Here is a 14,484-nt window from a genome sequence, read left to right as displayed (position 1 = left end):
ATTTCTAGTGGGTCTCCCTTCTCATCATTATAGACCATTATCCCTGACTTCTCTCTACTGAACTGGAGTCCTAGCTTGTTGCCCTCCTCACCACAGATTTTAGCTAGTTCCTGCAGCCTGTCTCGCTTGTCTGCCAGTAGAACAATATCATCCGCATACATTAGTCCAGCCAACACTTGGTTTACCTTCTGACCATCCTGCATATAACTCACGTCAACTCCTACCCTACACTCTTCCAACCTCTTTTCCATTTGGCTCACATATACCATGAAAAGTAGAGGTGATAGCGGGCAGCCCTGCCTTAGCCCTCTCTTTAATTTTAGCTGGTTTTGTAGTTTCTCCCTCCCAGGTTACTACGACCTCATTGTCTCAATATACATGTTGTAGATATTCAACCACATTTCTATCTGCACCATATCCCTTCAATTGGTCCCAAAGTTTTTCCTGATTCACATTGTCATATGCCCCCTTAATGTCTAAAAATGCCATCCATAGAGGTCTCTGACTTGCCTCAGCTATCTCTATACACTGCGTTATGACAAATAGATTGTCCTCCAACCTTCTGTCCTTTTGGGAACCGTTCTGCAACTCTCCCAAGATCTCCTCACGCTCTGCCCATTCTTCCATTCTCATTTTCACCATCTGCATTGCTAGCCTGTAAATAACTGATGTGACCGTAATTGGTTGGTAGGATTTAATGTTGTCCCTGTTTCCCTTGCCTTTGTATATTAGTCTCATCCTGCTCACTTTCCAGTCTTTTGGAACGTCTGCTCCCTCTACTACTTTTTCAATGATCTGTCATAATTTCAGTTTGCTTTTTTTGCCTAGTACGGTAATTAATCTCATAGGTATGCCGTCTGGTCCTGTTGCTGTTCCGATGGGAACCTTGCCTTCTATTCTGTCCCAGTCCCCTGCTGTTCTCTCCCTAGGCTCTTCCTCCCCTGCCCCATTGCTGTCCCTGCTCTCCCCTAGACCATCCGCCACAGGCTCTGCAAATGCTGCTTCAATTGTTTGTCTGATAAATTCTTGTGCTTCCTCTCCCTCTACCCTTTCTCCATCCTGTGTGGTCAGAGTGTGTTGGATGCCCTCTGTTCTCTTCCCTTGGAGCCTTATGTGCTCCCAAAACCTCTTTGCAGCATTCCTATCTTTCTTATTTACCTCCATCATCCACTGGACTCCTGCCTTTCCTATTTTGGCTTGGACTAATGTCGCTGCCTCCCTTTTGCTCTCAAGGTATTCATTCCATTTTGCGTCCACTTCGTCTGGTGGGGCCCCCCTTTTCTTTGCAAATCTGTGTTCCCTGGATGCCTCCTGTCGTCGCGCTATGGCTGCCTTCACTTCCCTGTCCCACCAGCTTTTTGGCGTGTGTCTTCCCTTTTTTCTTTGAGCCTTCTCTAACTCCCCTTGAAAAACCCCCACGAGGGCATCATATGTCCACTCCCTATCCGGCTGCCTGCACACTATGTCCTCAATGTGTCCAGACACTTCCTGCAGTTGTGCATCAGTGAGGTTATGTTTGCTTTCCCTCCCTTGAGTTCCTTCCGCTGGTATGGCGCTACCAAATGTAATTTTGATTCTTCTGTGGTCGCTTCCCAGGCTTTTCATACCTTCTTCATCAATTTTCATGTCCCCTAACCTGTCATAGAGTTTGTGTGACACTAGGCAATAGTCAATAGTTGAGTGCGAATTCTTTCTTACCCATGTTACTTTCCCGTCGCATTTTATTTCCGTATTAACCATTACTAGATCATGGGCATCGCAGAATTCTCCTAACATCTTCCCCGTTGTATCTGTAGCTCCGTCAAAGTATTCCAAGTGAGCGTTCATATCTCCCAAGATGATTGTTTCCTGATGCAAGCCTAAGTCCCTGATGTCTTTAGACATACATTCGAAATGCCCTTTGTTCTCCTCACTCCCTGTTTTAAGGTATACAAACCCTATTATTGTTCTTAGACTCCCCACTATGCCCTGGAGCCATAGATGCTCTCTGCAGTTCTCTCTTACTCTTTCCCAATCTTGCCCATTTACTAATGCCCCTAGGCCTCCACCTTTACGGTCTTTCTCTTTTCTGTTACACCCTATCCAAGTGTAACCTGCAATGTGTGGCGGTTCTTCCATGTCTCTCAGGTGAGTTTCCGCAACCCCATATACCCCACTGTTGTCAGATTTTAGTTGTTCTTCGATTTCATCCCATTTAATTCGACTTCTTCCCCCTTGCATGTTAATGAACCCAACACTGAGAGGTTGCTTTCTTTTCGTTCGCCATGCCCTTGTCCTGCCCCCCCTCCTTTCACCTTTGCTGCCTACTCCTTGGTCTGCAGGGGTTTCCTGCGTGCCTGTAAAAAAGCAAGTGCCCTACGGCCTATCCTCTTCCCAACCTGCCATTCCGCTGGTTCGGCGTAATGGATGCCATCCGGGCAGAAAGGGAGAAAGTTCCTGTCTCCATAAATCACCCGGTTTACATCCATCACGTCGCACCTGAGGATCTTTCCCAGCTCTCTGATTGCTGCGTTGGCCCTCATAACCTGGTCTGCAATGTACGGGCCCCGTCCCCTGATCTCCGGGACTGTGCACAGAACAATGTGCACTGCCTCGGAGGTTGCTCTAAGTTTCTCTACCCCTGCCTGTATTTGTCTTCCCAGGTACTTCCCTTTCTCCTGCAATACGTCGTTGATCCCTGCGTGGAGAACCACGAGGTTCTCACCTTCCATGTTCTCCCACAGTTTTGTTTTGGCCCGCTCTGCCACCTCTCCAAAGCACCCACCCGAAATGCTCTCAACCTGCACCTGCTCACTGTAATTGACTGTTTTAAGTAGTGCTCGCTTTACCTTGTGTACGTTTGAGCTACCCACTACCCAAACCTTCCTACCATCGTCTGGCTTTGCTCGGTCTACACCTCGCTCCTTTTGCTTATCTGGTCTTGGAGCCTGGGACCCCTCCACAGTACTTCTGTTCTCTGCCTTCTCTGACTGCTCGCCTCTCTTCGGCGCGCTCCACACTGACGCGTCTGCCCCCCAGTCTGTTATGCCGGCTGGCCTTCCTGCCTTCCTCTGCTCTGCCTCCAACCTTTCTGACTCTCTCATTCTCAGCTCCTCAGCCTGCCTTGCTAATTGGGCTCTTTTCTCTCTTTCCTCGCTCAATTCTCGCTCTCCCTCCAATCTTTCTGCCTCTCTCGTTCTCAGCTCCTCAACCTGCCTTTCCAATTGCGCTCTTTTCTCTCTTTCCTCGCTCAATTCTCGCTCGAGGGACTCTACCCTGCTGCTCCATTCCCTCTCGACTCTAGTCTCGGATTCCGCACGTCTCTCCCTTTCCTCCCTTAATTCCAGGCTTATCTTATCCAATTCGCTCGCCAGTTGTTTTTGCAACTTCGCGACTGTTCCACACAAGTTACACACAAAGCTTGGGCAATTTCCTCACTGGCGTCCCAGAACCCTCCTCGCAGCGGCGCCTCTCCTCCTCCGCTCTTTTCTCCCTTCTCCTCTTTTTTTCTTTCACGGCTGTTGCGCTCTTCGGTCTATTCCTCCGGCGAGTCTGCCTCCGCGCACCGCCGCCGCGAATCTGCGCGTCTTCTGGTCCTGGTCAGCGCGCCTCTCAATGTGCTGACGCATGAACACGTAGGTGGTGGTGGAAACGTTTATTGCCAATGATGTAAATCGTCGGGGGCGCCTGGTTTGCCGCAAAATTTTGCATGATTACGAGCATTGGTCTGGGTATCGGGCATGCAGCAGTATTGGGTATTGAGCAGTCCGGGTTTGTAGTTGTCGCCAATGTGCAGCCTGCGCTATGGTGAGGGACGGAGCGGGGGTGCGTATTCCCTTCTTTTGTCTCGGTAATACGAGAGAATATCACGGAAGGAGACTAGGTAGTGCATTCCCTGCTCACGACAGTATGAGGCATTAAAGGCTTTCGCCTTAATAAAGCGATTCTGCTCGTATTGTCTTTCACAGCTGTTCTGCTCCTGGCGAGCTTCTAGGGCGGCCGGCTCGCGATTTTCGCGTTGCCCTTCGAGCCATTTGTGTGGCCGGCACGTTCCTCGCGCAAAGAAGGCGACTGCGCACGTACTTAAAATGGCGTTAAAGGGCGATTCACACGACGGTCCGTTCGCCCGCGGCCCGCGCACTACCTGGTCTCCTTCCGTGATATTCTCTCGTATTACCGAGACAAAAGAAGGGAATACGCACCCCCCGCTCCGTCCCTCACCATAACGCAGGCTGCACATTGGCGACAACTACAAACCCGGACTGCTCAATACCCAATACTGCTGCATGCCCGATACCCAGACCAATTCTCGTAATCATGCAAACTTTTGCGGCAAACCAGGCGCCCCCTACGATTTACATCATTGGCAATAAACGTTTCCACCACCACCTACGTGTTCATGCGTCAGCACATTGAGAGGCGCGCTGACCAGGCCGCGGTTCAGAAGACGCGGAGGAGAGCGGAGGAGGAGAGGCGGCGCTGCGAGGAGGGTTCTGGGACGCCAGTGAGGAAATTGCCAAAGCTTGTCCCCTCCGCCTCCGTCACACTTTCGAACCGCGTTTCGTCCATGTAGCACCATCTTTTGCATGACTCGCATTGGACGAGGTCTTCTTCCTCCTTCGCTTTTTTTGCCGGACGTCCCATGTTAGCCCTGAACGAAGAGCCCTGCCCCGCCAATGTCTACATGCCCCAGATCAAAACACACTAAAAAAAAAGAAGCTACATCAGTCAGAACAGTAACCTGCACATCCAAGACCAGATTACACACACAAGAAAGAAAAGGCAGCAAAGATCGAAAAACTTCTTCTTACATAAAGGCCTAGCACATGGTTCACGCTAACCCTACATGGGCCCAACGCTAACTTCAACTCCCTGAAACCTACTTCCTATTCTGCTTCCCTAGTCCTGCCACCTGTTAAATCTGCCGCCGCTTTCTAGTCCATAATCAATCCAAACAAAACAAAACAAAACAAAACATAGATGGTACTTAGCTACGAATGGATCGATGCTGCGACGAACGATGATGATGCCGGCGCTGCTCGACTCCTTCGACCCCTGATGATGATGATGATGATGATAGATAAACATTGTTTCCAGACTGGCGATTGTTTTTATTGTTTCTTTAGGTGGCTGTATGAGTTTGTATGAGTGGCTCGGTGGGCGTGCGAACTTAGCTGCGATGCAAGTTATCGCACGCAGGTGGCTTCATGTGCCGTTATCCTGCATGGCTCATGACAACTTCTTTAGTTACATTGTCTGAATTTCGAGTGAGTGCTTCTGGACGTGCAAAGAAAGTGTATTCCGTTGTAGAAGTTGCCGCTGCATTATGAAACTGTCAACGTTGATTCTACACATACCTCGTACCAGTGCAAATCAGCCAATTCGTGATCACACGGTTTCTCGGTCGATGTCACGTGCTACGGCTAAGAACTGTGTGCCTTTGGAGCTGGTCAGTGGCGATATCGCTGGCCAAAGGTAATGAACAGGCGTGGCAATGCTCTTGATTGGAAAGGTGATCGTGCGGACCGAGTGCACCTTGCACCTCTTGTGCTACCGACTCGACGCGTGCATGTTGTGCCTGAGCACACGCGAGGAGGATCGAAAGCTGGTGCATCACGTTGAACTGCAGGTATGGCAGCAGCAGGAGCACTGGAAAACCGTGCGCGGTGTCCACAGTTGAAGCGGCGCTGGAGCAACGCCGACGAAACTGAGCGTGACGGTGACCAGTCTTCCTCTCTTGCGAAAACTGTGAGCAGTGCGGGAAACATGACTGCTGCTCGGGGCCGCGGAGGCAGGAAGGCGCACCACGTTCGTTCGCGGTCGGATCTGGCCGGCCACATACAGTGCGACCCGCCGCCACCGCAAGCACAGTCCGAGCCGCCTCTGATGCGGACATCCGTCTCGTACCCGGCGCAGCTGTCCGGCGGCTGTACGGCGCGGAGGAGCTTCCTGGACGAAGGTTCATGCCTGCTTATTGGCTCTTCGTTCTGTGCTTCGATCTGTTTGTGTGTGCTAGCGCCAAAATGTGCCCTGCACTGCTACTGGAAAACGAGGGGGTGGGGGCGGCTCATTCGAATGCTCTCGCTGTTAGCTTACATGCAGTTGTTTTACAGCACCTTGCTTGTAAAGCAAAATGCCTTTCAGACTCATGCAACACTGGTCTATTAGAGGACGACTGTGTTGCAAAAACTACCTGCCCCCTCATAAACAGTGCAGCAGTGTTGAAAAATACTAGTACAGTTGCATGGTACAATGTCTTATCCGTCTTAATTATTCGCTTTAGCCGCCGTGGTGGCTCAGTGGTTATGGTGCTCGGCTGCTGACCCGAAAGACGCGGGTTTGATCCCGGCCGCGGCGGTTGAATTTCTTTGGAGGAGAAATTCTACAGGCCCATGTACTGTGCGATGTCAGTGCACGTTAAAGAACCCCAGGTGGTCGGAATTTCCGGAGCCCTCCACTACAGCGTCTCTCATAGCCTTAGTCGCTTTGGGACGTTAAACCCCATAAACCAAACCAAACCAATTATTCGCTTTAAAGGTGATCATACGGCATTAATGATGTAGTGTCATGATCTGAAATGCAGTGAAAGGCATAGGAATCACTGCAATGCCATTTTTCTCTTGGGGGTATTGGAAACAACATCTTTGCCATGAGTGCACAGTAGTGCTTGGCGTTACCGTGCTGATGACATGTATTTTCCTGCTCTGCCACAAGGACCCTTGTCCAAGGTCTTTGGCAATCACGGTGGCTCAGTGGTTATTGCGCTCGGCTGCCGGCCCAAAAGACGTGGGTTTGATCCCGGTCGTGGTGGTCGAATTTTGATGGAGGCGTAATTCCAGAGGCCCGTGTGCTGTGCGATGTCAGTGCATGTTAAAGAACCCCAGGTGGTCTAAATTTCCGAAGCCCTTCACTACGGCATCCTTCATAGCCTGGGTCGCTTTGGGACGTTAAACCCCAGTAAAACCATAAACCAAGGTCCTTGGACCCTGGAGTGATGGGGCTTCGGCTGCATGTGGGACAGAAACCTTACTAGTTTATCTTAGGGACATGGGTTTGACAGACTTTGTTTGATGTTCGTGTGTTTGTGAATGTGTTAGTGTTGTGGATGCTTGACTTCACCTTTTAGCTTTTTTTTTCTTCCTTTTTATCCTCCTCTTTTCAACCTTCTTCCTTCACCCTCATCTGGAGTAGCATGCAAGTTTAACGACCAGGCACACCTTTCTGTATTAATTGTAATATCTATCTCTCTCTCTCTACTGCATCTCCCATCACAAACTAAAGAAAATTCAGTCAGCTGTACAAAAGTACAGTAAGAGACAAGTGACTAAAACATGCCATAAGATGTTGGAAGTGAAAAGGTCCCTTGTATTGTCATAATTAGACATGCTCTTAATGTGTAAAATGTTGAAGCGTTGTTTTCACTTTGGCACAGTGTATTGGAAAATGAGATAAAGTAATATCCCGAGATAAAACTTCGGAACTATCAGTATATCGCTCCACTTTACAAAGGGGATCCCTCCAGTGTTTCAAAGAGGGGAATTTTCTTCATCTGGGCTACTGCAAACCTCACTGACATGAAATGTATTGTTGTCCTAGAGAACTCCAACTTGGATGACAAAGTAGCGACTGCTGACATAGGGCTAGAACTGAAGCTAAGTGCTGTAATTATGTACAAAAACAAACAAACAAACAAAATACTAGCAAAGTGAATATTTAGGCAAAAATAAAATAAAAGATATAGGAAAGGTAAATAAGCAGGAATGGCATGTTCTAAAAGGATGCCAGAAGAAACCAGTGCGAAATCAAGAAAATGAAAAGCTATGACTCAAACGACAACCAAAAATGGGAGAATTTATACTTGCAGTGCAAACAACCGTGTTCACATTAAGGAAGTATTGTGAGTGTGGTTATTTGCGCTGTAGTTAAGTCTGAAGTATCAAACCAACTCACCCAAAAGCTTGTCTTGCTTTGGAGAACTTCCAGCTGCCTTTTGACAGAAGCCTTTTACGTATATTCACTACAGGTGCCATTCTCGCGACATGGAAGCACTGGTCTCAGGTGCTTCATCATTCATAACCCATATCAGTTCCTCTCACCCTAGCATTAAATTCTCTTGCCACTGTTCCAGAAAACGATTCCTCGACACTACTGACCCTTTTTAGACAACGGCTAGATTAAAACTGCAACTTAAAAACAGCAGACTTGGACTTCACTAGTCAGCAGGAACTGTGAGCAAGGCATATATGTAGTCAGTTAATGCAACTTAAAAGATGAGTAGCAATGGCAGGGGCTATATAAAGGATCTAAACACAAAAAAAAATATGCAAATCGGTAGGAACCATCACCCCAACTTCCTGAATCGAACAAGATACTGCAGTACTGCTCCAAAACATACATATTATTTTGTGGAACTTCTGCCCTGTACTAACTAGCAATGACTATCCCTAGAAATTTTACAGAGCACCAGAGGTCACATATAAACACAACATACAGGCTTATGGATATTTTAGCTCATGCTGAGCTCGGTAAATAATTTCCACCTGTAACAAATTGCAGCTCTCTGTCCAGTTGTAAGTATCGCAGGCATCTAAGATTGATGGTGCTATTAGAACCGCGGCGAGTGGCTTCACATTCGCCATAGCATCTAACCTTAATTACACATTGTTATATGTTATCTACAAGCTAAGTAACCATGGAATTGGGTGTGATGGAAAGAAGTTGCTTAGATGGCAGTACTAGGAGTAGTCAAATTATGATGGAGTTTCACAACATTCTTTCTGTTCTATCATTAGAGTGGACATCAGATGGAACTAGTCATATGCTTGTTGTTTTGTTGAAATGTTTTGAGTGAAAAGGAACTTACTCAGTTTCTGACTTGAACTACTTTGGAAATAAGCTTTATGAGTCATAATTAGAAACTTAGGTTGCACTTTGAAGCTTTCATTGTGTATGAAGTGGAGGAGCAAGAAAATTTTGTAGTACATCAGCATATGCCTTGAATATAATTTTTTTCAGTTGGCTTGAGTATGCTTGGCGAAAATGATCATGACGAGTGAAGCAGATGGCTTTTATGCTACCACAATTAATACCGCCTGCAACTTCTGTTCAGGGTTTACAAGTAATGTTACAAATGGTTTGGTTTGATTTGGTTTATGGGGTTTAACGTCCCTAGCGACTAAGGCTATGAGAGATGCCGTAGTGGAGGGCTCTGGAAATTTCGACCACCTGGGGTTCTTTAACGTGCACTGACATCGCACACTACACAGGCATCTAGAATTTCTCCTCCAAAGAAATTCAACCGCCGCGGCCGGGATTGAACCCGCGTCTTTCGGGTCAGCAGCCAAGCACCATAACCACTGAGCCACCGCGGCGGCATTAATGTTACAAATGGTATCACAGCTCACTTTAGATGACAGGAAGTAGAAATTAAGAGATTGAAAGTGCTCCCTTTGTGAGAGAGAGAAAAAACTTTATTGTCAGTAAGAGGCTGGTGATCTCTTGGGTTCTTCAGCTGCTCCAGGTGGCCGGCAGTTTAAGTCTGTTGGCGACCTCCTGCGCTCTTGCCATGGCCCTGGACTGAACGTCCGGGTCCGGGCTGGCGAGAACAGCTTCCCATTTTTCAAGCGTGGGAGATGTGACTAGATCTGTTGGAGGCGGATCCTCCGTGCAGTCCCAGATTATGTTGTCTAAGGTGGCAGGCTCGCCGCACAGCTGACAATATGGATTTACCAAATCGGGAAAGATATTGGGATATTGCTGCGACCGCATTTGCAACCGCCTCCACGTGGTAGCCTGTTCGCGGCTGAGCGAATTGTGCGGAGGAGGCAGGCTCGCTCGAAGCTCCCTGTAATAATTGGTTATGACCTGATATGTAATTAGCGTCTCACCCCTTGGGACTTCAGGGTCCGAGCCCGCTTCACCGGCTTGGCTGACAAAACCTCGAGCATACTCGACCTACACCAGATCCACTTCCTTCCTGTAGTTTGGCATCGTACGAAGAATTTTGTATGCAGTGGCGGAGATACTTCCCCTCACAAAGTTGCGAAAGGCCGTTTTGGAACCACTGAGAATTGTGCTGGTGCCTTCTTGAACGATTCCTAGTGCTATTGCAGCCTCTTCGGCGTCTTCCACTCGATCCGTGACCACCATAGCCGCTACCCTGTGGGAGATGCTCACCGTGCTCACAGCGAAAGCGTCTTTGCCTGTAATGTTGTAAAGTGCTGTATCAACATACATGGCACTATCGTCTCCTAGATACTTTTTGCTTAACGCCTTCTCCCTGGCCCTCCTCTGGTTTTCGTGACGATCCGCTTGCATGTTCTCCCCCCAAGTAGAGTATGACACTGCTGACAAGTCAGCTGTTATTGCCATTTGTAACAACCATAATTGATGCATGCAGACATGTATGGGAACTGCTGGTGGTTCGCTGTTGTCCCAGTACTAATTCTATGCTCTTCATAGATTATTTAGTAGTGCGAGAACGTTGTATATGTTTTTTGTAGGTGTATTCCTTTGTGACTGTAATTGCGCCTGCAAATTGGCCTTGCTTCCACCTCCAGGCAGCAGGTTGGCACCAGCCACCGAATGCTTCTTTCCCACACCACACCGAGGCCAGAGCCTGACCAGCTTCTTATCATCTGCTGACTTCAGTTCGTGCGGCGAGTTGGACCGGGTGAGCGAACCACTTGTGAGAGTGAACCTGGCTCGAACAGTGAAGTTTCATTGTGTGTTTCAGAAAGGCAAACCAGAATAAGTACAGAGTCAGAGATGTTGAGGCACTGTTGTTTTTGGTTGGACTTGCAACACTCAAGCTGTGGTCAGAGCATGCTAACAGGCCAGGTTCGCAATAGTGTCACGTGACGGGCCATGCAATAAACAAGGGAGGAAGGGTCTCTTCATTCTGAAGTTGTGCATCATGGCACCTGGCTGCAAACTGTGCGAATGTCTTTGTTGCTGATTTGCTTGGACATCATATCCTGTTCCTGTCATCCAGGGACATCACTGCATTTGTTTCAAAGAAAGTTAAAGCAATGGAAGAAAAAAAATTAACGAATGAATTGCCATGCCAGATCGAAAGAAAACATGGTATTCTCTTGAAGTTTGTTATAATAATCCTCCCTTAAAAGACCATGGTTTTGTTTGCCGTTCATGCATATAATACTGTTCTGGTCCAATTCTGGAAGTTAGTATGCCGTTTCTTAAAACTCATGTGTATAATGATTCTTATATTCTGAGAACTAGCGCAAAACTAGAACCACCTTTCTCCCTCCATTGGTACCATTTCGGACACTACAAATTTCAAGACTGTTGTACGTTCCATTGTTTTGTAAACTTTTGTATTGTTCAGCAGAATGTAATTCTTTGTCTCCTACCACTCCATTCTGTAATGTTCTCGTGCCTGAAAAGTGTTTGAAACAAACAAACAATTAGAATAATAATTAAACTAAGGATATCGTCGATATGAGGTTATATTCATCAATGTATCAGATCTTGTCACGTTGGGAAACTTTTGATATGGCTTCGGAAAAAGAAACAACCGGGGCAATGTGCTGCTTTGGGTCAGTGACACCCTCTCCCTCTTGCTTGCTGGTGTATTTAACAAGTAAGGTTTATGACTGGGCAAACCAGTGCATCACATATGCGGCACTTTATGGGAAGAACACTGCTGCAGGAATAGTCTCTAGGTGTTATATGTCAATAACTGTAAACCACAAGTCTGAGCATTAGCGCTCATGGATTTTTGTCAGTAAGCTGGGGCAGCAGTTTACTGACACCCTCTTTGTGTGCTATGTTAATTTCCACCTTTCTGGAAAAAAGTTATCATATTGATTGCACAAGAGCACTATAGCTCTTCTGTGCATCTTGTGAGCTGATGCTCACGTCTATTTTGTCACACCCCCTTGCAGAAAGCTTTGGAGGTATAACAGTTGGGTTTGTAGAACATGCTCACTGTGCTTTCAGGGCTTCAGTGCTAAATATCATACTGATACATCCTGCATACCCTTAATGTTGGGTTAGGAGCCAGTCATTTTTGAGCACTGCCTCTATTGTTCTTTATGAATAATTTGCAATTTTTTGCAATTTTTGAAGATTGGTGCCTGTTGTTTGTTTTCTTTCTGTTGTGCCTGGTGGTTTGCAGGAGAATGCACACATGTATGTCTCGGAAGCCTTGATCGCTGCTTTCGAGCAGATGCGATGCAGTCGTGCGATGAGGGCAGCTGATGACGACGACGACCAGGGGGACAGTGATGAAGAAATCTGTCGTCTAAGGCAGAGGATACGGATCCGGCGAAAGGAGCGGCTTCGTGAGGTGAGAGGGCTGAGCAGTGGTGCAGCACATGGCTAAATGCAAATGTGGTCCAAAGAAGTGTCCCATTGAAAGCAGCTCTGTTTGCCATATTTGTGTACTGCAGTAAATGAGAAAACCTTCCAGAGAGGTGTGCTGGCTTGTTGGTTTGTCACAGGGGGGCATAGGTGAATGAACTCTTTATGAACAACATTATTTCTAGACTTGTCATAACTTCTTTTCGTTCTGAAACAGCATTTCCAATTGAGCATGCAGGCTGAAGGCTTGGGCTGCTGGTTCTTTGGTTCAGTGTGTGCAGGTTCAGAAAGTCTTTACTATTACTGCATTCTACACGGTTAGGTTAGGTGACCATTGTTTTATGTGTGTATGCAGCATCAGGCTAACAGGTGTTGCACACAGTCTTGAGCTCCTCGCAAGCAAGACTTTCCTCTTGTTAGTGGACTAACTGCACTTGTTTATAGCAATAGGTGTATGAAATGATCTCCTTGGTATTTATGATATCCATTAGCGGTATAACTGAAAACTCTCTTACTCCCCTGCTGGCAAACGAAAATGTGATTGAGGGTTGGTGTGGGCATGTGGGTCAGGGAGGGTGCTCTCGAGAATTGCCTTCAGTAATTGTGTGGATCTAGGCGGGAGGCCAAAACATCTTAGAGCTTATATTTTGCATCACTTCTTTTGTTACTCTTACATAAGCTCCGACCACTGTTCAGCACTAACTTGATACAGGCTTGTTTGCTGGTTTCCAAGAGTACACAGTATTAATCAACAAGCTATGCAGTAGTGTTTCATCACAAATATAAGTGGTGGTGTGTCAGGCGTACTGTTTTATAGTATTTCTACATATTTTCATTTCATTCTTGTGGCTGGATTTTGCATTTGAAGGAAAAGAACTCATTAGAGAAACTGACCACCGTCCATAATGCGTTATGAGATTAGGGTGGAAATGAAAAGATCCTACCTCACATTGTTAGGATTGAACACTCCAGAATCCAAGAAATGAGGATTTATAATTCCAATTAGGCTCTGAAAATTGCTTAAAACAAACTGAAGTGCCATCCTGCCGTGAAACTCTGTCATTATCGGTGTATCCCATCACGTGACCACATCTCAGTAAAGTATTCCTGATTTTTTTTTAAGTGCATAGTGTTTTTATTTTCTTTCAGGAGAGTCTGTCATGTTTTATTATAGTTTACACTCTCTCCAGTGCGGCCTTCAGTGAAAGGAACGCTTCCTTCGCATCGCCTGTGGCGTGGTTTTAGCTTTTTTGTCACAACATGGCACCACAGTGTTTTGCATTCCTTGGATGAAGTGGTAGTCATAGTCCATTAATACTTTTCTCAACAAGGTGCATGTCACTGTGTAACAGCTTTGGGTGTGGAAACTGATACAGATGTTACTCTATATTAAATCTGGCTTATTACTGTCCGGCATGTGGGATTTATATTAGTTTCGGTACATCACTTTTGCCGACCTGCAATAGACCTCTCCCAGCCTACGTCACGAAAGACATTTCGAAGGAGGGGCGATTGGCGTGGCGTGGAATGGTAGGCAGACCATTCCGTTGGCGATGGCGCGGTGCAGTGGATTTTTTTCTCGTGTAGCGCGACAATTTGCTGTTTTTTTCTCAGTGCGGTCAAGTTTTTGCGTGGTGGAATGCGCTAATTGATTGAAGAAGATCAGCTCAATATATTTTGTTGCTTGCCAACCAAGTCTGCTTTCTTTCGGTGCACCCACGTGCCCACGTGCTCCACTGACATCACATCATTAGCAAACAGGCAGAGGTCCATTGCCATCGCTCTCGCTGATCATTGTTTCTAACATCGAGATACTTAAAAATTTACGATGATTGAAAAAATCTTGTCAAAAATGTTCCGCAGAATTTCAAACAAAACTATTGCAGGGTCAAGCACCTGAGACAGCAAGCTTTCCGTTTCATCGAAAAAAAATTTGGGTATTAGTCCCTCTAAGTACTTTTTAACCTGACCTTGGCTGTACTGGCATCTAGTACTGCAGTGCTCAGAATGAAATGTTGAAGGAGTCACAGTAGTAGCAAATATATGCAAGCATGCAAATTCGGACTACGCTTTAATGCACGTGTACACTAATGTAGCAAGAGCATTTATAGCCTCTTGGGATGGTTGTGCATTTTTGCGTGCCTGCTATGAAACTAGATCAGCACAAGTGCAGAGGTGGAT

The 14,484-nt window shown here is 46.7% G+C and overlaps 1 protein-coding gene across 3 annotated transcripts in view; it reads left to right on the top strand.

The window, feature by feature from the left end:
• Positions 1-5,095: 5,095 nt before the first annotated feature.
• Rubicon (run domain Beclin-1-interacting and cysteine-rich domain-containing protein rubicon) overlaps positions 5,096-14,484 on the top strand; it is a 30,511-nt gene continuing 21,122 nt past the window's right edge. For 2 of the 3 annotated variants that reach the window (XM_089543131.1, XM_089543130.1), the window contains exons 1-3: positions 5,097-5,938; positions 10,539-10,651; positions 12,119-12,289. In XM_089543131.1, the coding sequence (XP_089399257.1) occupies positions 5,611-5,938; positions 10,539-10,651; positions 12,119-12,289 (612 nt within the window). In that variant the 5' untranslated portion in view covers positions 5,097-5,610. Of the gene's footprint in view, positions 5,939-10,538; positions 10,652-12,118; positions 12,290-14,484 lie in introns of all 3 variants that reach the window. The other variant, XM_089543132.1, reaches the window with a different exon arrangement.

This window comes from Amblyomma mixtum, chromosome 5, assembly GCF_055824585.1.
Source record: "Amblyomma mixtum isolate Tamu chromosome 5, ASM5582458v1, whole genome shotgun sequence".
NCBI classification, from domain to species: Eukaryota; Metazoa; Arthropoda; class Arachnida; order Ixodida; family Ixodidae; genus Amblyomma; species Amblyomma mixtum.
The sequence above is the reverse complement of the archived record's forward strand: the minus strand, read 5'-3'. Positions and strand labels throughout refer to the sequence as shown.